At 37.5% G+C, this 27,457-nt stretch overlaps 1 protein-coding gene across 1 annotated transcript in view; it reads right to left on the bottom strand.

Annotated features, from left to right (window-relative positions):
• Positions 1-6,785: 6,785 nt before the first annotated feature.
• LOC126417041 (apoptosis-resistant E3 ubiquitin protein ligase 1) overlaps positions 6,786-27,457 on the bottom strand; it is a 233,590-nt gene continuing 212,918 nt past the window's right edge. The window contains exons 15-17 of the mRNA XM_050084931.1: positions 23,383-23,571; positions 10,562-10,824; positions 6,786-7,642 (exon numbers count right to left, since the gene is read on the bottom strand). Coding sequence (XP_049940888.1) covers positions 7,540-7,642; positions 10,562-10,824; positions 23,383-23,571 — 555 coding nt within the window. The 3' untranslated portion in view covers positions 6,786-7,539. The remainder of the gene's footprint in view (positions 7,643-10,561; positions 10,825-23,382; positions 23,572-27,457) is intronic.

Raw genomic sequence — 27,457 nt, 5'->3', positions numbered from 1 at the left:
ACAATGCCTACAGTTTGAAACTAGTAAAATGCATGACATAAGAATTGGTACAGAATTATGGAGACTATAATGTACCTGTTGCCATGTGGCATGGCCTATTTGACATTGCGCAAATACGTGCAGAGTTATATTCAATACTTGCACCCACTTGGTCTATATAGTAGTTTCTCACTGTCAGCCTTGGACATCAGACGTATTGCAGAATGTTACCACCCCTAGTTTGAAAGTATTTTACACAGTGCAGTAGCAATGAAGTACAATGCTCCATTTTCTTTAAAAGATTAAAAACGGGAGGAGGCACAACACATGATTTGTGACATCATATAAGGAGAAAACATACACCAAGTTTGTTGCAAGAGAAGGTAAACTTGACTGATATACCTACAATTTTATTGACACGCCATAATCTCAGGTTGTTGACTGAAACCTTATTTTGTGGTTCCTTCAAGATGAAAAATTGATACCATCCAAAAGTGAGAATGCTGGGAAGTCATCAACTGTGACTTTCAACTCTCGCTGTCATCGCGCCCATCTCCTTAACCTTCACAGCTTTTGCTGGAGACAAAGATACCAATTTGTGCTGCAGCCTTAACCCATATCAATCGTGATCGCCTACTCCTTCACCTTCATTAGAATTTTTCAATCTTTGTTCAAAGTCTACGTTTATTACTGGAAGTAGTAACAAAAAAAAAAAAAAAAAAAAAAAAAAAAAAAAAAAAAAAAAAAAAAAAAAAAAAACACACACATCGGTTATTTCAGAAACCATTATTTTGAGCAGTTCTGTCAGGTTAAAGCGGCAATGAAAAGAATCAGTGTCATCGAAAAGCAGTTGTTTAGGCAATAACTGCCAACCCTAGTGTCACTACACTTTTTCTCAGCCCCAGCTGTCTCTCCTTTCCACCAGTTGTGTAGACCGTGACCATCCTTCTCATCTGTGTTGATTTTGTGCTGGCAGGATATGGCTGCATCCTGGAGTGGCTTGTCTGTTCTTGGTCGAAGTAAAATAGTGCTGTCTATGTCTCAGTTATGGAATTGTGTCCTGAAAGAATCCAATGAAATTAGACCAGCTGATAATCTTATTAATAGGGACAAGGGTTACCCTCCGAGCAAGTCGTGGAAACTTGATGCTCTCATTTGGCAGAAGATTTTGACATTAGTTACAGGAAAAAAAAAAGACTTAAATACAGCATGAAGGTGACAGACAGACAGATTTGGGTTACAGTCTAGACATTAATCTGGACACCACATTGGCTAAATGTAGTGATGTAGTGGCTTGGCCTAGTATACAAAATTAAACACAAGTAGAATTTAGTCTGTGACCAAAAATGTTTGTTGGGTAGGTTACATTATGTAAGTCCTTTTTATTTTAATTCCTTTGATCAACCAACCAATGGCTGTTTTGTATTTTATCTGTGCAGCCCCTTGGTATTTAATTCAGACTCATTTGAAGAAGGCTACTCAGCCAAAACTGAGCACTAGTGATGATTACAAAGTAAGGAGATATTTTAATCCAACTAACAATAAGTAGTGCAATGGATTGTTATCAATCATTAAATTAGGAATGCCTTGACTAAATGCCTTCAGAGACAAGAGTGGTAAGTGAAGTAAAGTAATTTATGAAGAGCAGATCTGAAGTTAATTTTTATGTTTCTTAAACTTCCAAAATGCCTCTTATACAGTGTAGCTCTGGAGAATGTAAGGGCAGGTTGTGGTTGTTCTTGCTGCTGTTGTTGTTGTTGTTGTTGTTGTTATTCTTCTTCTTCTTCTTCTTCTTCTTCTCCTTATGATATGGATCTCTGTTGGATATTAGAAGAGTATGTGTGAAATGTTGGATGATGGAAAGACAATGAGTAAGGATAAAGATATATACACAGGTTTGGGGTAATAAGTTACAAATAAATTTTACTAGGCTAAAAGAAACGTTTTTATTACTACAAAAATCCAAAATGGGAACAATAGTAACATTTGTAAAAATAATTTTTTTTCACTGGACTATTTCTATAGCTGTATTATTTACAAAAAGCCTGTTTACAATACCAAAATTTTAGAACAGTCTAGAAATTTATTAGTAAAGCACTAGCAGGTGACAGATGACCACAAACTGCCAAAACACTGCAGTGCATTTTTTTAAAGTCATATGTCAGCATACGGTATTGAATGTGTGTTGAACAATAATCACATTGCACATGCACATCTCAGTTCAGAAGGAAGTATTATTGCAAAATAAAACCACAAACAAGTTGTGAATAACTCCCACACTCTAACGTTGTAATTGACTTAATAGCTAGGACAGTACAATACGTTACCTTATCCATTAACACATCACGAACATAAAAAAAAGGACAAGTATTGCTTATGTCTGCGTTCACTGGATATTCTGGTGCACTGTTTCTCATGTTGTGCACTTACTAATGTATGTTAAAGCCCCGTAAATTATTAAAATATCACAGTGTCTTATTAACTTCATTTTAAAACAATATTTATCAAACAATACTGTCATCCCTAAACATCTCTTTTATTGCTACAATAACAAATATTGTCATCTATGGTTAGCCCTCAAACAAAGCATCACGAGATGCCTTTTGCAATTAGTTACTGCCAGGACTTCCACTATGTGGAACCTGGTAATTGGAGTTAACACTAACCTACCCTGCTCATGCAACAGTTTTATTAATCAAAATATGGAATCTGAAATCTCATTTTGTCTGTGACAAAAATGAAGATGAAATGTACTTAAGTATATTAAAAGCTTTATTAATTTTCTGCATTAGTTTGATCAGAAGTTTCAGTTGTTACCTGATTCTATGAATCAATTATGCTCAGTTTCTTACATTTCTCCTAACATTTCTGTGCAAATAAATAAATGTATGAACAAAAACTAATGGTAACTGTCAAGAGACCATGTTCTTGTACATATGTATCTTTTACAAATTATGGTATATGTTACAGACATTAACAACACATAAAAGACCCTACTTACAGAAACCAGAAAAATCAAAAAGAGAAAACAGCTATTGCAACAAAATCACTTATCTTTTAAAATATGGTGCTGATGTTTCTTTACTAAAGAACAATTATTTCTGAATCTTAATAATGTGCTCATGCTCAGAGGATAACAAACAGCATTTATGTGCTACAATGTGAAGGCAAAAATTGTGCCTGATGCACGACTGCATCCAATATTACAAAAATACTGATGAATAGTTTGTCACATCATTTTCATAACAGTCCCTGACATTTTCATCCAAGGTAAATATGTACATAACAGAAGCACACAAATGTAGTTTATTATCAATCATGAACTTCCAGAAATAAAAATAGGAACACCTTAAACTAAAAACAAATCTATACACAAGTTGTACATTGATTTTACACAACTTGCAGATACATTACGTTGTATTATAATGTGAAAATCAAATTATTGCTAGTGTTTATGAAAGTTTTTTTATCAATAATAATCTGCATTCCAGAGGCAGACCTGCAACATTTCACAGAAGGTTAATGATTTGGTAGGGCAGAGCTCACAAGATATTTAATAGCAGTGATCCACGAGTGATTGGTTCATCGATGGACGTATAAAAAGCACATGCTGAGTCCTCGACACAAACATAATGTTTATAGGAAGTTTTATTGCAGTAAACTGCAACTTAACTAGTAAAGTAGGCTGCATCTGGGCTACATTCTAGAACTGCATTTTATCATAGCCTTAATAGTCAAGACTACAAAATCAAAAAGGAAGATACTCTTAAAGGTTGCAATTTCCTCAGTGTTTTGAGGGATACATATTGCAATGTTTTAGTTTTTCCACTAACTGGTTCTTGTGATGCATGGATTGAATCTTAATTCTTCATAATCAACTTAGACAAAGCTTGAATGTCACACATCTCACAGAGAACACATTGGGAACCACTGGCTATAATATTCAAATGAAGTGACTGAATGTTCACAATTAACAAAAACATTAAAAATCACTAAACTAGCACAAATTTAAAGTTGATATTTCTTCCGGGCATTCATGACAACTTAGTGTGAATGCATGGAACATCATAAAACAAGAAATTAACAAATGGATAAATAGTTATGTCTCCCTGCAAAACCATTTTGCTACTTATCATGCAATCACTTTGAGTAACATTTACTGATGAGGTACATCCATTTATTTGGAAATAAAATTTACTGTTATTTTAATAAACCAGAAAATATTGGAGAATCATCACATATTACATTGTTCGTAATATGTAACCAGTTTTCTTACAGTGTATGTGAATTCATAAATGCCAAATATTTTACCTATGTATGTAATACTATTCCCAACATAAATAACAACATCTCACACACAGTTACTTAATTTCTGTGTATCCTCTCAATTATGATGTTGCTGTAGCAAACTTACATTAATCCTCAAATGGAAATAGAAAATATCAATTAAAGATATGATGTAATCTTTAGAGAGACGTACATTAACGCATCCTTGATAGAATGTCCTAAATGTTACAAGGCATGCAGTATTTTAGCGTGACAGCTACATTTATTGCATTTCTGTGATGGCGATCCAGTTCTCTCACATATTTCAGCACCAGAGGATTAATTCCCACTGATATTAGCACCAAATGATCTGTTGGATGGTACTGCATACTCCAAACCATATTTGTATGTTTCAGCCTAATGGTAACCCATGACCTGTCAATTATGAAGTATAAATGGGAATCTGAAATAAAGGTTTCAGATACTATCTGACAGGTCTCAAGACAGTCCACCTTCATACTATTGCTTCAAAGATCTAAGTAAAGTTGAATAGTTGCAGAAATGGAAAATAAAGAAGTTTCCTACTTAGCATACAAAAACAGTGCCACAGCTTCTAAGTAATGAAATATGAAAATATTAATACAGCTAATGATATTAATTTTTTACTAAAGTAAAAAAATCCAACACAACATTCCAAAAGCAACACATCTCTCTTCGTTACCAGCAAACTAATACATTATTGCTGCTGACAGTAACACTGTAATTTTCAGTTAGCGTAAATGGCTCGGAGCACACGAAAGTGCAATATATAAATATGGCACAAAAATTTTCAGTTGTATATTATAAAATGATATGCACAAAGTCATGAAAGAACAGATATAACACACTCACAATTTTACAATCAGCAAGTTAGATGTAAATGTAGCAACTGAACTCAGAAACTGGTTCAACTACAAATACCCACATATGGGGACAATGAAAAGTTATAGCTATAAAAATATTTCAGAATCTATTTTTTACTAATTTTATTTGAAATAAAGGATTGTTACTAATAGCTTAAAAGCTTTTTTTATTTTATTTTAAAGCAATAAAATACATCCCATCCAAAAACGTGTCCTGAGTAATGAGAGTGATGCTCTTGGGATATTTCAATGCAGTGGCCAGACAGTGTCATTGGAAGCTTGAAGTGGTAAAACAAAGGTCCCACATATCAAATTTGCAAGTTCTATCTTTAAAAACATAGAAGTGTGAAAAAGAGGAAAGTCAATTCACAGAAAGATAGATAAAATTTTTGGCTTTTGTACCGACTATGCAAACATGGGATCCAGTGAAACTCCATCTGTATATTACACTTCCTACCTTCTTCAATGTGGGAAGAAAAATGGTTGCCTTCCACAATGGCAGAGAAAAGATAACTGTTGATGTTTAACGATGTGTCTTGAATGGCATTCTTTTTGAATACAAAATTTACACTGTGACATACACATAGTACCATAGCCACAAATGTTGAAATCCCAACTTTGGACAAAAACCAGAGTTTGAAGGCATCAGAAAGTTTTAAATTATAATGTTTTTAGGCCTGTCTGCAACACAGCACTTCCTCTTATGGGCGAGTGGTTGTTTGTTCTCTCAGTCATTAATTAGCTTTCATTGCTTATTGGAGTTCCCTTGATAACCATTTTATCTATCTTTATGCAGTGTGGACGTAATCCTAACCTATATAGAATGAAATTAAAATTACGTTCTCACTATGCTTTGTGAGGTAATAAGCATCTCAAAAACAGGAACAAATTCATTCAAGTGGAAGTACAAATTAAGTCTCAGTTTAGAACTCCCACAAAATTATTGCTCCTATCCACAATTTATTTTAGCCAAATTTGTCACTATTTTAGGACATCAGTTTTTCTTTTGTAAGTAATAATGAAACTCAACAAAGGACAAAAGGTATAATACTGAAACTGTGAAAAGATTTTTGTTCTGTTTTGAGAATTAAGATTTGTATTTAACATAGTATGGTCCCATTACAAACCTAAGGAATGGCATTTCTATCTATTTCTATAAAGCCTTTGTGAAAAGCAGAAATTGTATCATCTGGAATGTTTAAAGTGTATCTCGTACTACTAGAGTAGTAAAGACTCGACAGTGTGTTTAATGACTGAGTATGGCATAAGTTTTATGAAACTCTCTCTGAAGGTTTGGACTCTACACAACCCTAATGAAACAGTAACTATTACATCAACAGTTGAAGTAATTACTTTACAGATTTTCAATCTCCGACCAGCAGAAAAGAAATTGTATAAAAGCAATTACTTAAAGCTGATGTACAGATAGTTTTACAAATATACCAGACCTGATCTTTCATTACTCTAAATATAATCTCATATAAATAGCTTGTCATCTCCTACAAATAGTCTAAAATTAATTCATTTGTACAAAGTTTCATAGACATGGTCAGTATCTGAGAATATTACACAAAACTAGCTAAATGTCACTCTTGTACTTACAAAATTGAATTATCACTGTATCTGAGGTCAGTAAAATAGAGATGGATTTCTTCATACAACTTCCACCTCTTGTTCTTTATCACAACAAGGTTGCAGATTTAAATTAAAAGTTTCAATCACAGTACTAAAAACACGAGATTATGAAAATTACAATATCAAAAAAGTAGCAAACGACATAGGAACTTATCAGACAAATTAAATAAACACAAATGTAAGTAATGCTACTGCAAATGCACAAGTATTAAAGATCTACAGAAATTATCTGACAAAGCAATATGACTGACTGCACAAACCAAGGCATGTTGTGAGCCATGAAAGTGTGCAGGAGTAGATGTATCCTGTAAGAGGTTGTATTTGTTCTTTTTTTTACACACTAGTTGAGCAAAACATACCATCCAAAATTGGAGTATGACAGGCCTCAAGATAAATATTTAGGCCTTCATATAACCCTGCCAATGCTCTGCTTAATTTACTGTACAGCGCACATTATGTATCCTGTTATTTCTCATACTAAAGCCAACATTTCCTGAGCATACCAATAGCTCACTTGTGCTACAAGATAGCAGGCCAGGCAAATGACGTGAAAGGCTTCATAGAGATTAAAGACACAGAGCAGCTTTACTATCTCTGTGGAGCCTATTACATTTATTCAACACACATAATACACACCCTAGTGTTTCGCTGGAGCCATTTTGTAATGTGAAGTGGTGGTGATCGATGTGTCAAATGCAGTTTTTCAGTGCATCAAACTATATACTTATTGTAAATGTCATTTGACGTTCTGATGACATCATATCATTCCAAAACCCTCTGTACCCTCACTGATGGCTAGTAACAGAGCCTTTTCAAATTGCTCATAGCTTTCGTAATCGGGGAGGCACAGCTGGTTGAAACTGGAAAGAGAAATACAACAGAAAAATTAAATATACAGCAGATTTCAGAAGTAATGAACTACATGCAATATTTATTGTACAGAAAATGGGGTAAAGGAAGGTTGTAATTTACCTCTAAATTTGCAACGATCACAATTCCTTATCTTATATCTTGCTACAGTCGTTTGGACCAAATAAAGAACATAGACAAGGAAACAATTTTTTGTCTTATACTATAATTGTATAAATCACAGTTAAAGTGAAGTTAACTTGTATTACTACCCACAAATATAGCCAAAGAGTAAATTTACAGGGAATCTCTACGAACTCAAAGCTCACTGAAGATACCTCTGTCAAATGGAGAGTTGTCTATATTACTCAATATTTTTATTGCTCACTATAATATGTTAAATATGTTATATTATTAAGCTGTGTTAATGCAGAAGACAGTTCTGTAGAACTAAAGGGCATAAAGGATGCCAAACAGGCTAAAATTTTCCTACATATTTCCATAGAATGAGAGATACTTTGAAATGTAAAACATGCTGAACTGAGCTCATTAAGTAGCATATTAATAAAGTTCTACTTCTAGGACTCATGGGTCACTTTCACATCTTTAAAGTGCCATGATATAAGTTTTCGATGGAAACTTAAAACAGATCATTATGATCAATTGTATGCGATTCCACCTACCATCTGGGGCAAGTCTATCATTATCAATTTTAGCAAACAGAGCAATAAGCTTGTGCCATCAGCAAGTTTACAGTTTAGGTGGCCACTTACATAGGTTAATAACAGTTGTCTACCCAGCTCCGAACCATGTGTGATGATATATTTCATGTTCCCTGTGTGTTAGATTAATTTTCAGAGTACTCTTGCAATGAAATTTGTCAATGAGACAAGTTGCCTTCAGCAATTTAAGTAAAACTCCATCCGGCAAGGAAAATACCATTAATGGCTCAAAATTTTTTTCTTCTTTTGTCTTTTCTAAGGTTTTTGTTTCTTTAAGTACAAATTATGGTCAAAACAATTAAAGCTCTTTTACAGGTTAAAGAAAATGCCAGCAAGATAACTTTTTGTTTGACAAAGTAGTTCACAGGTGAAAGGCCAGATGTCAGTGTCCAAGGAGTACAATATTTCAGCAAATAACCATGTTGCCATCATCAGATGCATTGATGAACTGAATGCACAGGAGCTGGTGTCGGGCTTATATCCCCACCCTACTCCTCCTATGGTGTTCTGTACGAGGTCCATGCCCAGGCCAGTACACCCCCCCCCCCCCCCCAAATCCTTGATTAACAAAGAACTATTGAAATTACTTCTACACCTGGCCAACCAGTTCAGTTCCTGGAGGTGGGAATGGAAAAAAGGCCACTAGACATCAAACATCAAAATTCAACTGTACATCAGAGAGAATACCCTCCGATGATGCTCCTTTCCAGACCATCATCACTCTCATGGCCAAGCAACTGAACAAGGACATGGCTTCAGTTCTTAAGAAGGGACTCAGTTTTGCACCAATCACCAATCACTGACATCATTAGTGCAGTGGAACAGGCAATTGCATTTTGGGGCTGAAATTTATCTAATTTGCTTCAAATCCCAAGCTACTTTCCTGCACATTGAGCTCCATCACATTATGGCTCACATCCAAACTTCAGTGTAAATCAATCCAACCAACAATCATGAGCTCTCAACGAACAAAAGCTCTCCACTTCAGCAGCAAACACCCCTTACATGTCAAAAACATGCTATAAAAGGGAAAGAATTCTGCTTTAACGGTGAAACTGTTAACTCTTATGGCAATGCCCTGTCCCAGCTTTTTTCTCTCCTACAGTTACCCCACAGACTTTGTCCAATAACAAATTTGCCAGACAGTCCAGTGCTCAATTGTTGAGCATGCTGTACAGCTTGACTGAAAACACCATACCATGTAGCCTAACCAAAACTTACTGCTCATCACCAGTTTCCCAGAAGCCCACTGATGGGAACTTCAGCTTCAGCATATCCTTTAGTACTGGCACCCTCCCTGACTCTAACCTTGTTATCCCACTCTTTTCCTCCTCCTTCCTCTATTGGTATTCATCAGATGCATTATTTCTCTTCTTTATTTTATGTTTTCTTCATCTATGTTTTTGTTATTTATTTATCATCCTATGTTAAGACCATACATTTTATTTATTTTACTCTTTCCACTTCCCATTTGCTTTTCATCAATATCCATTATTATGTCTCACTATCACTAACTTCATCGTCTTTGAACTAAACATTGGACAATACTTACTTATGTAATATTTTTACTTCCTACTCTGACTTTTTTTCCATCATCTTTGACTCCTTTTGTCCCCAAGAATGATGAGTGTCTCTGAACCTGGATATCAAGTGACTTATCCCCCTCCCTATCCAAACCACCCAGCCACTCCTGAAGAAGGGACTTACGGCTCTAAAAGCTATATGTATTGTATTTTTAAGTTTAACTGTGTTAAGAGTGGTGTCTCCTAAAGCAAGGGTCACCAAACTATGGCCTGCAGGCCATATCTGGCCCATGATGTCAGCTCATCCAGCACACAGGTGGTACTTAAATGTGCTTCATAAAATGTACGGAACATGAGGCCTCGTGACACAATTTAAATTTAAATATTATTTTTAGAACAAATGGAGATCTTAAATGTTGTTGTTAGAATAATATCCAGCTCCTGGCTGCTATGTTCCTTCAACTTAGCATTTTCAATTTTAAATTATTGTATCTAGGTATAGTACAGAATGATGGTGCAGCCCACGCTTGTCGTTTTACCAGTTATCTGGCCTGTTGTGAAAGACGTTTGGTGGCCTCTGCCATAGAGGTAAGTACTGGCCAGTACAAATGTGTCTTGTAAATTTAAATTAAAAATTCTATCACACAAAAATACTAACAACTAGGAAGGAAGAATTAAAACAAACCATGTGTGAGCTGTTGGCAAGCTTCCAAAAGTGGGTGCAGCCGTTATCTGGAATCGAGGACTGAGTTCAGCAAAGCCCCCAGGTGGTAACTGTGAACAGCCTGTTGCAAATTGGAGTAACCTTGCTAGCTCTTCTTGTGTAAAATTGCTGACTGCTGTCCAGAACCAGTCAAGCACTCTTCGAAACTCAGGAGATCCACCAGATACAACATGATTTGCACGAAAGTCAGCAATGCTGTATTCCCCAGTTCCACATAGCAGCAGCTGAAAACAAAATTTCCATTATATTAATCCAATTGCTACTCGTAGTAAATAAATTCCAAGGTGTCTCTTTGAATTCAGATTCTTTTTTTCCCTTCTGCCTACTTGCTTTTTGTTTTGTGAAATCACAAAGTTCCTACCACAATTCTGTGAATGACTGTAGGTGTTATGCACAGCAAATATTTCCTGCAAGCATTAAAGTTCTGTCACCAAAAGAATGGAAGGAAAATTTAAGTTTAAAGTCTCATCAGTGGTAAGCTCATTGGGGATGGGGCACAAATACAGATGAGGGAAAAATCTGACCATGTCCTTTTCAAAGGAACCACCATGACATTCACATTAATTACTTTAGAAACCACTTAAAACTCAAATCAGAATGACTATTGTGGATTTGAAACCCCAGCCCTCCCAAATGTTAGTTACTGTACCAAGTGACTTGGTATCTATCACCACAGACAGAGCTGCTAATGAACTTTTTGCAATGATGTATGAGGATCCAACGAAATTTATCAAAGCAAAATATTAAAAAAAAACTTCATTTTTTGTTTACTGAATTAGTAAGTTTGGAGACTTTAATGCTCAAAGAATTAAACTTTACAGGATATGAAAAAGCTTTATTTTATTCTGATGAGGGACAGTTGTCCACAAAATATTCACTGCATGGAGATTAGTGTGGTAAATAAAAGTAAAGAGCCTATGCAGGACCTGCAGTTTAGTTCATATTAGTTTTGTGATGAATGACAAAATAGTCTTGAGATTCCATTACAGTTGTCTCTAGGTAAATCCCTCTATTAGACCATATTGTTCACATATTCTGGCTTTCTTCAAACTGATACTGAAACTATGTGTTAGGTGAGGCAGGGTGTGGTTTTCAGTTTTTTTTTTTTAGGATTGCACTCCCTCTGCTACTAGTTTTGTATGTCCTTGAGAATAATTAATATACATTAATTATGATTTATCATGTGTTAGTATGGTTATTCATATTACCTTTTTAACTTAACAATTTGAAATTGTATTCTTATATCTTCTTTTACATCATTAAATCATGCAAGTACCCAACAAAATGATCAACAAGCTTGGGAATTAAGATATAAAATATTCATGAAGGATATTTTTAATCATATACCAATAATGCTAATCTGACACTAATAATTAAAAATCTGAAACAGAAAAAAACCATAGCAACTGCAATAATCTTGCTTAAAAAAAAAAAAGCTGTGATATGCCATTGGCTTAAGGTGAAAGTGAGATGCAGGATATACATTCAACAAGTTAAATACCATCTACTGGGTTTTTCAGAAATATGATTACCAACTCTGAGGGCATATTCCCCATAGCATAGCAAGAAAAAAAAAGCCACAAAACATGTGTGAAAATTTCCTTAATTTTAGGGTTTAATGACAGTTTAAGATCAACACATTCAGGGTAGAATACTTAACTAAAGTTTTTAACCTCCCATGAAAATTCGTTATCTAATGGTACTGCTACAAGTAACTCTCCTGAAGTATTCATTGTATCCTCAATCATGATGTAATGCTATGAGGATGTGTTTACTTTGACATTTATATAGTTATGTAGTCAATCTTCCTTGAATGTTTCTCGTGTGTAGTACCCATAGCAATGAGTTACCTTATAAGAGTTCCATTTAACAAAGGCAGGTTCATTCATTCTGTGGGCAGGTAAATGTGATTTTACATGTAAGGTCACAAAAATGGTAATGGATGTGGACCGTATCAAAGTGTGTTTCCAGTCAAAAGACAACAGGGTAATTCAACTGTTGCAGCTGTTTATCATTATGTTCAGGTAGTATCCATACCACTAAAAATGTCAGAGCAAAGTAGACCACAAAGAATGCATTCTGCAGGCTGTCAAAGAAGATCCAGATATCGACAAATGACGTGGTGCCATTCCATCTGATACATCTTATAATATGAGCAATTAATGTATCAGAATCATGTTTAATATGTGCAGGATCTTTTGCTTGCCAATAACTAACAACAGAACTTTTGCCAATGTTTCATTCCTCAGACTGGTAATCCATTATTTGTACTTGCAGTTTTGCTTACACATGGGGCAACTTTTGGAAGATATGGGATAGCAAATTTTTACAAAAACTTTTTGCGCGCAAACAAAAATTCTCATGCTACAACTCAAGCTAAACATCATCAGTTTGTAATTGATATGCGAGCTGTAATTCTCAGCAACTGTCTGATTAAGTCCATATATTCTCTCAGCATGTTACACAGATATTATCTATATGGAATTTATTCAAAGCAACAGCCCCTGAAAATAAGAGGAAACAAATAGTCTGGGCATGATGAGACTCCACCACATTTCAGTCACACTGTTCGAAATGCACTATATGATATTTGTGGCGAATTATTGTCTGTGAAGTCTCCAAACACAGTAAACATTCCTAATGTAGTGACACTTCATAAAAGTTTCATGAAAACTTAGAAAAGAAAGTGACGTAATAGAGGGGTGTTTGAAAGCTTGTGACAGTTTATGGTCAATGAGTGTATGAGTTTATATATAAAAACAAAGATGAGGTGACTTACCGAACGAAAGCGCTGGCAGGTCGATAGACACACAAACAAACACAAACATACACACAAAATTCAAGCTTTCGCAACAAACTGTTGCCTCATCAGGAAAGAGGGAAGGAGAGGGAAAGACGAAAGGAAGTGGGTTTTAAGGGTGAGGGTAAGGAGTCATTCCAATCCCGGGAGTGGAAAGACTTACCTTAGGGGGAAAAAAGGACAGGTATACACTCGCACACACACACACACACACACACACACACACACACACACACATATTCATCCACACACACACATATTCATCCACACATACAGACACAAGCTTGTGTCTGTATGTGTGGATGGATATGTGTGTGTGTGCGCGCGAGTGTATACCTGTCCTTTTTCCCCCCTAAGGTAAGTCTTTCCACTCCCGGGATTGGAATGACTCCTTACCCTCACCCTTAAAACCCACTTCCTTTCGTCTTTCCCTCTCCTTCCCTCTTTCCTGATGAGGCAACGGTTTGTTGCGAAAGCTTGAATTTTGTGCGTATGTTTGTGTTTCTTTGTGTGTCTATCGACCTGCCAGCGCTTTCGTTCGGTAAGTCACCTCATCTTTGTTTTTATATATAATTTTTCCCACGTGGAATGTTTCCCTCTATTATAGTGTATGAGTTTATATACATAAGACGAGAATATTTTGTACATTTTTTGTTATCAGTTTCTGACCTGAGAACTTAGAAGAATTTTCTTTCATTAATTACAAATGAAAGATTTATGTACACAGGGTGATTCAAAATTCCTATTACAGGCTTCTTGGGTTGTAGAGTGGACTTAATAGATGAAATTTTGATAACGAACACATGTCCATGAATTTCTGATAAGGAACCAATGTCCAGAAATGTACCATTTGGATGTAAAAGCAGTTCCAGGATCAGATCATTTTCAAATCTCCTTCTTCAGTGTATGCGTATAAGCTGAGAAGAGGATGTCATCGTGAATCCCTTTCCTAATTACGACATATGACATCACAGAACACCTATGTCCAACTACAACAACAACTGCAAGACATTGGTATATTTGAAACTAGTAGGGTTTGGCTGTGGTGCTCCATGGATATGATGGACTCTCGACCTTGAGGAGAACGTCCTCTGTCATGTAGAGAACCCAAGAACAACTACTTTAGACACTGCCCATGCCATGTGCTCCTACAGCACACAGGTCAGAGCTCATTGTGTCCACTGTGTGTGTACTGTAAATTGGGAGATTTGAAAGTGATCCAATCCTCAAACTGATTTTACATCTAAATGGTACATTTCTGAACGTAAATTCCTTATCAAAACTCCATCTACTAAGTTCCCTCTACAATCCCTAGAAACCCGTAGTGGGAATTTTGAATCACCCTGTATATGGCATTTTAGCCCTTTTTTTCCTTCTTTTTGTGTGAGGAATTCAATCCACCAGCCCTTCCAAAGAAAGAATCAAGTATGTAAAGTATTTCAGTCACATCTTGTACATCACATTGTTTGCTTAATTTTTTTATTTATATTTTCTCCATTCAAAGGTTTTTCTCCAGCATAACAAATACCTGTTACATTAGATCTTAATTTATCTCCTCAGGCTGTCCCTCTGGGTGTTCCGATCTTGTATATCTTCTTCCTTTGCACCAAGTCTTATCATTGTTAATCGTACATTTTGATTTTGGAGCCAGGTGGTCATAGAACATCCTCTTCTCTTATTTCCCTCCGATTCTCGTTCCAGGACCATTTTTGGAATTCTGGCTTCCTCCATTCTTCTTACATGCACGTACCATTGTAACTTCCTTCTATCCACCATGTCATGTATTCTGTCTCTTACTTCCATTCTCTCTATTATTCCACCATTTCTTACTTTCTAGAAATTCTTGTTCATCTTCTCCAGAAGTCCAATTCTACTGCTTGCAGTTTTATTATATGTTTCAAATTAGTAGTCCAAGTCTCTACTCCATACATAACTATGCTCTCTAATACTGATTTTTATATGATTTTTTTTATTCGATTTATTATATTTCTGCTCCACAAGATTGAGTTGAACATCCCAATGACCTTCCTTCCACTACAAATTCTTTTATTAGTTTCTACCTCTGACTTTCCCTTCATCTCTACAATGGGTCCCAAATAACAGAAAGTATTGACCTTCTTAATTTTCTTTCCCTCCATGTATAAGTCACCTGGATTATTAGTGAGGTATTCTGTTTTCTGGTAATTAATCTTCTATCCCCATTTTCTGTATTCCATTGCTATAATTTGCAACCTCCCCATATTGGGCTATAACTGCTTGATCATCAGCAAAAAATTTGTATCTGATAATATTAATGGATTTACTATGTAACAATAAAATGAAAAGAATAGTTGCTTCTCGCCATGTAGTGGAGGTGCTGAGTTACAGAAAGGCGCAACAAAAAGACTGTAGGAAAGTTAGCTTTCGGCCAACGAGGCCTTTGTCAAAAGTAGACGACACACACAGACACATGTTCTGCAAACATGGATACTCTTCCAGAGATATTCAGAAGGCATTCATGAAGAATAAGAAGAGATGACGAAGGTGGCGTATTTGCCATATGCTGGATCAATCTCTACCAAAATCAGCAGAATTCTCTTGAAAAAGAGCATCAAAAGTGTATTTTGCCCACCCACTAAAATTGGGGCACTGTTTGGGAATATAAAGAAAGATCTGGGGCTATGGAAGACAAGTATTAAAAAATAAAAACATAACATGCCAGTTTGGGATGTCGCACATCAGCCAGACCACTAGGACAGTGGACATCATGTATAAAGAACACCAGAGGCATAACAGACTTAAGCAGGCAACCAATTCAGCAATAGCAGAGCACTGCAATGACACCAAGGTTGTGATACAGACCCAAAGATAACGGGCCAGTGTCACAAAAGAATCCATTGAGATCAAGGTTATGGAATCCAACACACGAGTTTCTGAAAAACAACAGAGACCACATTGAGATTCTGTGATGAATAGAAATGGGAGTGGAGACCAGTAAAACTGCCCTTAGACAGAGCACCAGACACTACAGACTCGAGACGACACAACACTAGACAGGCTCAACAGTAGCAGATGCAGGAGCAAACACCCGACCATTCCCACAGAGAAGACAGCACACCTCGAGCACCTCATGTGTCCAACGTGGGAGGCCTGTCCCAAAAGGCAAGGCTTCATGCACAATGGCTGAAGACAACAGAGGTTGGTGAAGGCCGCAGCAGTTGGTGGATAGAATGCTTGGTGTGGCACAGATATGAAACATACCATTGGAGGATGGGGGTGGCTCCAAAGAATGGCCAAGCAGGGTGCAGACAGTGGTCAGAGCACCAGTACGAAGAGTAACTGCAAAGATCACAACATTTATGGTCATGCTTGACAAGCATAAACTAAACTGGCAACTTAGTGGAATTACAGACAAGCATTTCTAGAACTGCATGATAATTTTGCAGTGAATAAAGTGTGTGTGTTCCTTCCAGAATCTAATCACTACCCCTACACATACAATCAGAGGTAGTCGCTTTGAAATCCAGTAGTGCAAAGTTTTTCATCTATGGGCTTTGGTCACCAAGGAGAAGAAATGTTACTGATCATCAGAGTATGCAACAAAGTTCAGGGTTAAACTCCAAATCTCCATGTAATGTCTCACAATTGACAAATTTAACACTATTTATAGTAACCCATTTGCTAGATGGATACATTACGATCAACAGCTCCCTTGGTGCTGTTTGAAAGGAGTGAGCTACATGCTGGCGACAGGTTTCATGACAACACAATAACGTCACGAGACATCACTGAAGAAAAGTTTAACTTAGATCATACTTGAATTAATGGTATACTGTCAAATTGTGATGTTTGTCTGCAGACAGAAGGCAGATGGAGAGAAGAATCAAATGCAGCAATTATAGGGAAAAATATGTTTCAGAAGAGCAGTTACAGATGCTGTCAGCAAACTACACAAACATCCAACAATATAGTCCAGCACACCATCACCAGATGCCATCATTGGTGAGAGTTCAGCTGCTAGGTTGGGAGACTCCATCCAGAAACACAAGATAAACCAGCTTGTGAGATCTAGGTTGTATAGAGAGGAGCCCCACCCGTAAAGCTGTTGGCAATTTAATGTGACACACAGTATTTTACAGACTATAACATGCAGTTTTTTTTTCTTTGAAACATTGCCTCCAAAATGGAGGTGCATCTTGTACTCAAAACTAATATAAAAATGTCCATTGTTTGATTTAAAATTCCCACAGTCTTAAAAATGGCCATATATTAGGTGCTCCAGGAATAATATCTCTATCTGGCAACAACTAATTCAACTGGAAGCATCAGCGCACACATGTGACGAACATGAGCTGCGGGGATTCACAAGCTTGTTAACTCTGCCTCCCTCCCGCCCCGCTGTTACAAACCCAGAATACTGTCAAGCCTCTAATTGATCATGGCAGTATATGGATCCAGTGAATTTGAACATTATTTGTGTTATCAGTAACAGTACAATATCTTCGTTAGTAGCTAGTTTTGTAATGGAAAAAAATAAAAGGCATTCATATGACATGGGCTGGAAGATGAAAGCAATAGCATATGCAGAAGAACATGGAAACAGAGCAGCTGAGCAGCATTTTGGCCCACTACCAACAGAAAAAAAAAACATTTGCAGCTGGCGGGCCAGTAAGGAAGAACTGAAGAGAGAGAGAGAGAGAGAGAGAGAGAGAGAGAGAGAGAGAGGAAGAGGGAGAGGGGGAAAAAAAATGAGAAAGACTAAATGTGCAAATAGAGGACTAAATGAAAAACAGTCAAAACTAGAAGATGACGTACCGAAATGGATTCAAGGACACCATCAAAATGGCAGTGGAATTAATAGAAAAATGATTCAAATACATACTCATAAGCTAGAGCTACAGTAGAACTTAACACAGAGCTTAACAGGGTGGAGTTGGTTGATGCCACAGGTTTATGAAGTGTCATGGACTTAGCATGCGAACCAAAACCAAAATATCTCAGAAAATGCCACAAGAATATGAAGAGAAAATATTATCTTTCCATCACTTTATTATTCAACATCAAAAGGAAACCTGATTGGAACCAAGTCAAATAGTGAATACGGACAAAACTCCGCTGAAATTTGATGTGCCGAGTAACAGAACTGTTGCCATGAAAGATGGTAAAACTGCAACTATAAAAACAAGTGGACATGAAAAAATGTACTGCACTGTTGTCCTTTCATGTTGTGCTGACAGCACTAAACTTAATCCAATGATCATTTTCAAATGCAAAACAAGGCCAAAACCTTATGAAATACTACATGATAGGAGTTCGATGGACGAGACTGGTATGAAATTATGGATTAACAGAGTGTGGGAGAGAAGGTAAGGTGCTTTATCGAAGAGGAGTTCTCCTGCTTGATCAGTTTAGCAAACACTTGAAAAATTCTGTGAAAGAGAAATTGAGACAGGGAGATACAGAGCTTGCTGTTATTCTGGGAGGACTTACTTCACAATTGCAACCTCTTGATGTCTCAATAAATAACCTATTTGCAGTGTATATGAGAGAGTAATTGACCAAATGGATGGTGGATGAAACCCAGTGTGAATTTACACTGAATAGAGCTTTAAAATGACTTACAATCAAACAAGTGTGTCAATGGATAAGACAGTCACGGTCTAGAGTGAGAGAAGGCATTACTGTTAAATCTTTCAACAAGTGTAGAATATGCAACTGTCATGTCACTGAAGACCACCTTAAATATGAAGAGGACAATGATAATGACAGTACCATTGTCAATCATTACTCTTGAAATCTAAAGATGCTCTGTAATTCAAAAGCAAATATAGTCCCAGTAATACATCAAAAAGTCACGCCAGACACTACTTGTAATACTTGATACAAATATAATCATTTAAGTTTATTGACAATTACATTTCTTCCTTTATCAACCTTCCTTTATTTCCCGTAATACCCACTATATATACTCCAATCCTTTGAGGAATTGACACTAATTTCTGGGATATAATTGATATTTACTTCCTGAATCTAAATGTATTTCCACTTTCACTTCAAAGATATTTCCACAGACGATCATGCGAGTTTTGTCTTCCTTTACTTTATTTTCTTCCTCTAGTAACTAATCTCTTGTTGAAACTGTTACGTTAAAGCCACGAATTTCTCCTTAGATGGACCTAGGCTGTCACTGTCATATGCTAGAGCCTGGCCCCTGTTCCAGAATGTCTGCTGTTTTCTGAGAACTGAATCACTAATGACATATCCCAGAACCTATGCTTTATTACGAATGGCTATGAATGCCTGATTATTCAGACTGTATGATGCAACCACCTGCAACTGAGTACCTTTTGGTTATCTCGATTAGAGTTACTATGCTTCCTTACTTTGCAAAATTTACTTTCATTCTGGCATGGAAACCTGGAGAGATAATGATTTCTTTCCTGACTTTCTAAAACTCTATTATCATTCTGTGTGTAATCTACCTGTTTCTTATTTAACGTATCTAATCCTTCCATGAAAGTTAATAGATCACTTACTGCTAGCCACCTCTTATACCAAATTTCTCTTCTTACAGGAGAAAGTAACCTTCTAACTAACATTTTGACCAAATCTCTCTCCTCCAGGGGTTTGTCTAGATATTGTGACCTAGCCAAATATCATTTGATATACTTCTTGTACGTATCCCGACTATTGTTGTAACACCTCGGGTCTACTAATTCTAATGTCAGTTCTCTTAGGCGCTGGCCGACTCTACCAATTTCCTTTTTACATTTCTCCTGAAAATCATTCCAGGAAGAGTGTTCCCCCAAATAAGCTCTTCCCCATTTGGCAGCACTCACTTCTAAATGAAATCAGTTCTTTTGTTATTGTTCCAGCATTTGAGTAACAATCTCAATAATACTGTTAAGAAGTATGTGGGGTGAAATAGCCTCCTGACTTACACAACTGTGGACACTGGTGTACTGACCAATGTACCTGTCATTTCTTGTACCTTTTGAGTAATTATTTTGTTAGCAGGGTAATTTGCTGGTGGTATCTGATTGGAACTGTAAGATTTATTGTACACATTAACATATCAAACACAGTTGCACAAATTATTGTATTATATAATCCACAGAATAAAGAGTAATGGTGTCCACAGCTATGCAAAAGATATAAACACAATCAAGGCATAGAGTCTAAATTCTTACACAGCCCTAGAATCATGCCTTAAAAAATAGATTTTCAATCCAGACTCTTGAATCAGCAAATTATGGTGAGACTGTGGCACAGGTTTTGTCATCATGTCCAACCCACAGTGACTTGTGCTGAATCTATTTTTCCCTATAAAGTGATGTCTTATGTTTATATGTTTGGTTCAACTCTTGTAGCCACTAGTCTTAGATAAGTCCACTAGTCTTAGATAAGTCAATTGGTGCTTTGTTGTCACATAATAGTTTCATAGGATCCTACTTGGGGTATGGAGATATTTCAGTATCTAACCTTTGAAGCTATAGAACCTCTGACATGCTGAGGTCATGGACAAATATTCTGCTTCAGTTGTGCACTAGGCTATGGTAGGCTGTTTCTTACGTTGCCATGATATTACTGCTCCTTGAGATCATAACAGATACCCAGTTGTTGACTTCCTGTCTTTGGAATCTCCAGCATACTCTATCACAGTAACCTATTATGCTGCAGTCATCTGCTTTCAAAAACAATAGCTTCACATCCTTGTTTCCTTTTAGATATCTAAAGATTCTTTTGACAGCTTCCCAGAGTGGCATGCTCAGATTGTTACGAAAATGACTGCCAATCCCAATTGATTAAGCTTGGTCTGGCCTTATTCCTAACAGAGCATACGTTAAATTTAGTATTGCTTCACAACAGAGTATGTTCTTCATAGCTTCTTGTTCCTGTTCTGTTTTTGGACTCATGTCATGAGTGAGCACTTGGTTACATTCTAGTGGTGTGGATATTGGGTTATACTCTTTCAGATTACATCTGTTGAGATTTGCTTCACATAGTGTTTGTTTTGTTTTGTTTTAGGGCGCAAAAACAACTGGGGTTGTGGTGTCACCGCAAGACACCACACTTGCTAGGTGGTAGCCTTTAAATTGGTCGTGGTCCATTAGTATACGTCGGACCCGCATGTCACCACTATCAGTGATTGCAGACCGAGCGCCGCCACACAGCAGGTCTAGTCGAGACTCTCTAGCACTCATCCCAGTTGTACAGCCGACTTCGCTAGCAATGGTTCACTGTCTACATACGCTCTCATTTGCAGAGACGACAGTTTAGAATAGCCTTCAGCTATGTCATGTGCTACGACCTACCAAGGTGCCATATTCAGTTACTATGAATGTATTCTGAACAGATAATATTGTGAATCATGTACCGTCAAGAGCGACATTCATCATCAATGGATTAAAGTTAAGTATCAAACTAATTACATCCGCTTTCTGAATTCTAATTCCTTGTCATGTTCCAGACCTCACGTCAGTATAGTTCTTCCCTCCTCACACCAGCCTGCGTGAGCTAAAACGTTTGCATTTCGGCCTCCACTAGTAACATGGTGTTGGCTCTTCTGCCAACACAACAGGGGTCATACGTGCTCAAGTCAAAACTACAGAATTCGAAGACAGAGAGGAGTTAAAAAATGACCATACATCAATCCCAACTGACATAATAGAAGAAAGCTAAAAACAGGCACGTGGAAAAAGGACTGTAGAAGACACTATACAGAAATGGAGGTCCAAAACTAAAAATTAAATGGCCTTCACCATATTGCTTTGGTGGATAAAAAGTAAAACATCGTCAACCGCCCACGCGTCATTTGCTAAAATGGCCAGTAACTCAGACGGCAAACCCAAATGGGAATGTAAAAGGTCAAAAAATGAACATTCCACCAGGAAGTGGGGGACAGTTAAAACTTGGGAGCAATGTGTACAAAATGGTGGGGTAGCGCCACTTCACAAATGACGATGGCTAAAAAGGCAGTGCCCAATACGCAGCTGAGTTAAAATAACCTCCTCTCAGTGGGAGGGCCGAGAGGTGGTCATCCAAGCTGCTGTGAGAGGCTCAATAAGCCAGAGCTTATTCCCCTGAAGGGAGGACCATTGGCGATGCCAAAGGTACTCCACCTCCTGACAGATGGCAACACAGAGATCATCGAAGGGAATATAGGTAATCGCAGGCTGTGGAACTAGGACCGCAGCTTTGGCAGCAGCGTAAGCAGCCTCGTTTCATGGCAGACAGACATGACCAGGAACCCACAGAAACATCACATTGGCTCCAAAAAGAGTGAGCAGCGTACAGCACACAGACTGTGAAGGGCACTGGGTGAGTCTGAGCAGAGGACACAATTGAAAAGGCTGTGTCGCCTGATGTACTCTGTAGCCTGATACAAGGCAAAGAGCTCAGCTGTAAATACTGAGAAGTGTGCCAGAAGCCAATATCTAAAGACACAGATGTCAATGATGAAGGCAAACTCGACCCCACGGTCAGTCCGAGAGCCATCAGTGTATACAAAGGTACTATCGCGAAGTTCCATGCGATAGACCAAGGTTGGAGTAGTGTCCTTAGGAAGTGAATGAAGGCTAAGGTTAACATGGGCTGCTTCACGAAGCCAAGGTGGCGAACCTTGGTAAAATATTGAATTATAATGAGAAAAACTGTAACAGACTTGCTGATGAATACCAAATGCAAAGAAGGAGAAGTAGAAAGACCTGAAACTAGCAAAATGGAGGCCTTTACGTAAGAAGAAAAAAGTAAGGCCTTACGTAAGAACAAAAAAGTAACACATGAGTAGGTAGGCTGAGGTAGGAGAAAGGAAAACATGCAGCTGCTGCAAAGAGGAAACGGGCTAATTGATGTTCAGACCATATTATTCATAAGATTTCAGCACATGGTGGATGAACAGTTCTCATCTACACATTTTACTGAAACTACTATTGGAGGAGAGGGAAAAAGTGTGGAAGAGGTTCTCAGTGATACTAATCAATAATGTAATTCTGTGTCATACCTCCAGTTCATTTTCATCAAATATGCTGAGCAAGTTGTCAGGTATGAGTTCATTAAGGCCCTTCAGGAAATGATCAACCTCATCCCGGACACTGGTTGCAAGACGGTACTGTGCTAGGCTGTCCAAGTACTGATGTTTTGTGTCATTCCTTACATGTATCTTGCTTCCTCCAGGAATCAGTTCCACCACCTGCAACACAACACGCAACCAGAATACCACTTGTGTTTTCCATTAACTTTGTTAAGACTATTAAAATAATGAAAATCTGTTACACCGTACTTCTGGCTGGACACCAGCCTGTAAATTTATACCCAAGTGGATAAGTTATCTGTTTATCACAGTTTGGAGAGAGTTTGCAGTGTATATGAAATACTGAGGTCTTTGACAAAATCACATCTATTGAATTCGCAAACTGATATATTCCTAGTGGTTCAGAAAATAAATTAACCTACATATTATATGTACCAAAGTTAAATTCACTTGAGTAAATTATAAAAACTGAGACATAATGGCTGCCCATCAATTACCTTCAAGTGTTGAAAGTCTTAGTACTGCCAATAGATAATCAGAAAACTACAAGAAACTATCCAGCATTTGTGACTATTCAGTCTTTCCTCTGAGAAGAAAGAGATTTTGGAAGTTTAGAAAGGAAGGGCAGACTGCTGGATGGGAGGGATAATGGAAAACTCTTCTGCAAGGTAGGTGGTACCCTCCCATTCTGTTGTCTGAGAGACCTGTCCTTCCTTTCTAAACTAATAAGGAACTAATAGTTACAAAAGCTAGGATATTGCTCTGTACTTCTATACCTACTGGCAGTACAAAGAATTTTTCCTCCTGAAGCGAAGCACTAGACAGCAATTCCCTCTAACAATTTTGTAGTTACTATGTGCTCCATGCACATGACAGTTTAGACTGAAGACAATGGCAGCAGCAACAACAACAACAACAATTATTAACAGCAGTGTGATTATACTGCTGTGATGTAGTAATTAAACTGAAAATATGCTGACAGAAGAAATACTCAGTTTCGTGAAGGTTTTTAAATTCTATATTCTCTTTTAAAGGCAGGGGTATCACTCATACTAATGGTTTTTTGGTGAATCTAAGATTTTATAATATGTTGCTGTTTTAATGAATTATTCCCAAGATACGATGGAAATAGCTACATTTTTATCATACATATTTGTAATGCATTGAAGTTTATCATACGGCGCTCACACAAGAACAAAAATACTTTCTCACCTTTGAATATTTTTATATTTGCTTACATTTAGCTGAATACGTAAATTATCTCTTTGATGTAATTAGAGGTACTGGTAACAAGAAAGTTGAATTGAATTTTCTTGTGTGGTTACTGAAATCATTCAGCATGGTTTACAGTAAGGAAATTTGTTAGAACTCCTTATGATTAAAGTAGGTGTAGGTCTGTGCGGGTACCTTCAATTTTTCCCCAACAAAATTATTTGGTACTGATAAAAATGGACTGCAGTTCTTGAATGACAAGTGTAGAAGTACAGAATGCTTCTTAAGCACTTTGTTTACTCATAGTTTAACATTTATGATGTATCGAACAGTGGCATATGCTTTGTAGTCAAGTTCAAGGTTGTTGAACAAGGAACCCCTTGAGTGCGAGGTCGCAAGTTCAGGCTTTAGTAAGGCCCGTTCGGAAGTATTGTGTTAACAGTTATGACAGCAATAATATTAGCTTATACTGACTCACCAAAGGCATCAGAAGGGCGACAGAAAATGAGTGTCCAGGAGGTGCAGAAATCATCCTTCTATGGGCTGTATGTATTACACTTCACAAAATGCCTATCGTCGACATTCAAGAACTATTCAAAACCAACCATTAATTTGCACTATGAACAACAAATGAAAAATGGCATGCCACAGTGATCACAAAGGTTCCCACCATCAAAACTGAAGGCAAACTCCTCGGAAGTTACAGATCGTGCAGGATGTTCAGCTAGATATCCACTCTTAAGGAATGCATAGAGAATTATATTGGTGTAACAGGATGACAAGAATTGATGGAATGTGATGGCATGCAATTGAATGTGAAACAGTCTGTCATGGAGCTTATCATGAAACTGGCTATCCTTTAAAGTTTAGCTGCAGTTAGTGCAATAATATGATTTGTAGGTACAGAAAAAACAAACATCCAGAGGCTGAATTTGTCCAGTGGTTCCAGGTGGTATTAACTGCAATGTCATACAGTTTTCAGGAGGGATAGTTTGCTTAAGGCAATACAATTTTTATACACAGACCAGCAATTGACCAAAAGCAAGTTATTTTGACTGGCTATGTTCAAAAGTATATGATAGTTTTAGTTCTATTATGCCCATTTTCCCACTCTTGCTTGCTGTGATGTAGATACTCCCTACTGCCCTTACAAGATGATGCACACGAGAATAATTCATATGGGACAGAGCACCTCCAACTTCTTGTAGCACACTAAATAACTTTCCAGCCAATTTCCCATCCAGATTAACAGTTTGCATAATTGTATATGAATGCATTAAGGCATTGATGTTAGCTGATCTTGATACAACCCTCTTAATATCTCTAATTTCCAGATATGTATTTCTTCTTCAAATCTCAAATGGCCAGAGTTGAGAATGAATTCTGTACTGACTGATGGGATAAGTTTGTACATCTCCTTTATAAATTTTTGTGCCAATTCTGCTGTTTGGTGTGCATCATCAGGCTGACACTTTGTTTGAAATTTCATTATCTTACATCACCCAATTCTACAGCACTGTTTGAAGGTATGCAACCATCCACTGCTCACCTTGAAATCACTGTTATCTATGTTGGGTGCAATTTAATGTGCATAACATAGTAGGCCACTATTATGCTTATCCTGCAAATCGCATTGAGCATCCTTGAAACACCCAGACACCACTTCTTGTAATAAGTATGCCTTGTCCTCCCTTGAATATCTATAGCTTTTCTTGTGCACTATATGGTCATATTGCTGCAGACTTACTCGAAATTTGTTCATAATTTTATTTACTAAGCTGCAGATGATATCCAAGTACATAATTATGTTTAGTATCCACTCCTTGGACAAAAATTGTCCTTTACTACATTTCACTGGAGATGGGATCTGTGACTCCCTGTACAACAAGGATGATGAACTACATGGCTTGACACTTGTTTCAATATCCTTTCACTTGGTACGCACATATTGTCATCATTGTACTCCTCATGTACCCTCTCAGCACAATCGAGCATATATGACACCACAAATTTCACTGACTCATCTTCCAGAAATGCTAATATTTTGTCTGCTGCTTCTTTCAGGGTCTGTGAAATTCCTTGGGTTGCTTTCTGATGAAATGCAAACTTCGCCACCTGTTGTTGTACATATAACGCAATGTTCGCCTTGTTTATCATTGGCATTGCTCTGCTTTGTATCAGTACCACTAGAATTCCTCTCCGGGGGACACCACCTTGATGAAGCAGAGTCTGTGCAGGTGGAGGGGCTTGCGTATCCACGGGAAGCTGAGGGCTATGCCGAAGGTAGAGGACCTACTGCCGGAAAGGCCTCAGCCGATGGATCAGACTAAGAGTGCCCCACAATGTCCCCTCTTCCCTATCCACTCCTAGTCCTATCCTATTTCCTAACCCAACCCAAGGTGTGATGCGATCCGTGCTGAGGGGTGCATAGCACATGGGAAGATGTGTCGCAAATGGAGCCTCAGGGATACCGGGCGACCTCCCTGAGTAATTAGCCTTATACCGCGTGGGGTATTCGTGGTGTGGACCTCCTAGATCCCCAAATCTCGTGGGACCAACATGGACATGATTACAAAAAAAGAAAAAGAAACTGAGGGCCAAATTGAGACCTCAGATACCCAAACATCGGGGACTGAACCGATGGAAGGCACTTCCACTACTGAATCTGGGTACAGACCTGAGCCAGAAGTGGGAACTGTAACCGAGAAGCTAGACCAGATTAAGATCAAAGGCTTGTATGGGGCCCAAAGGAGGAAGCTACTCAGGGAACAGAGGGAAAAGGAAGGAAAAGAATGACTTCCTAAACACAAATGGAGGGAAGTAAAGGGACTAG

Source organism: Schistocerca serialis, chromosome 8 (genome assembly GCF_023864345.2).
Source record: "Schistocerca serialis cubense isolate TAMUIC-IGC-003099 chromosome 8, iqSchSeri2.2, whole genome shotgun sequence".
Classification (NCBI taxonomy): Eukaryota; Metazoa; Arthropoda; class Insecta; order Orthoptera; family Acrididae; genus Schistocerca; species Schistocerca serialis.
The sequence above is the reverse complement of the archived record's forward strand: the minus strand, read 5'-3'. Positions and strand labels throughout refer to the sequence as shown.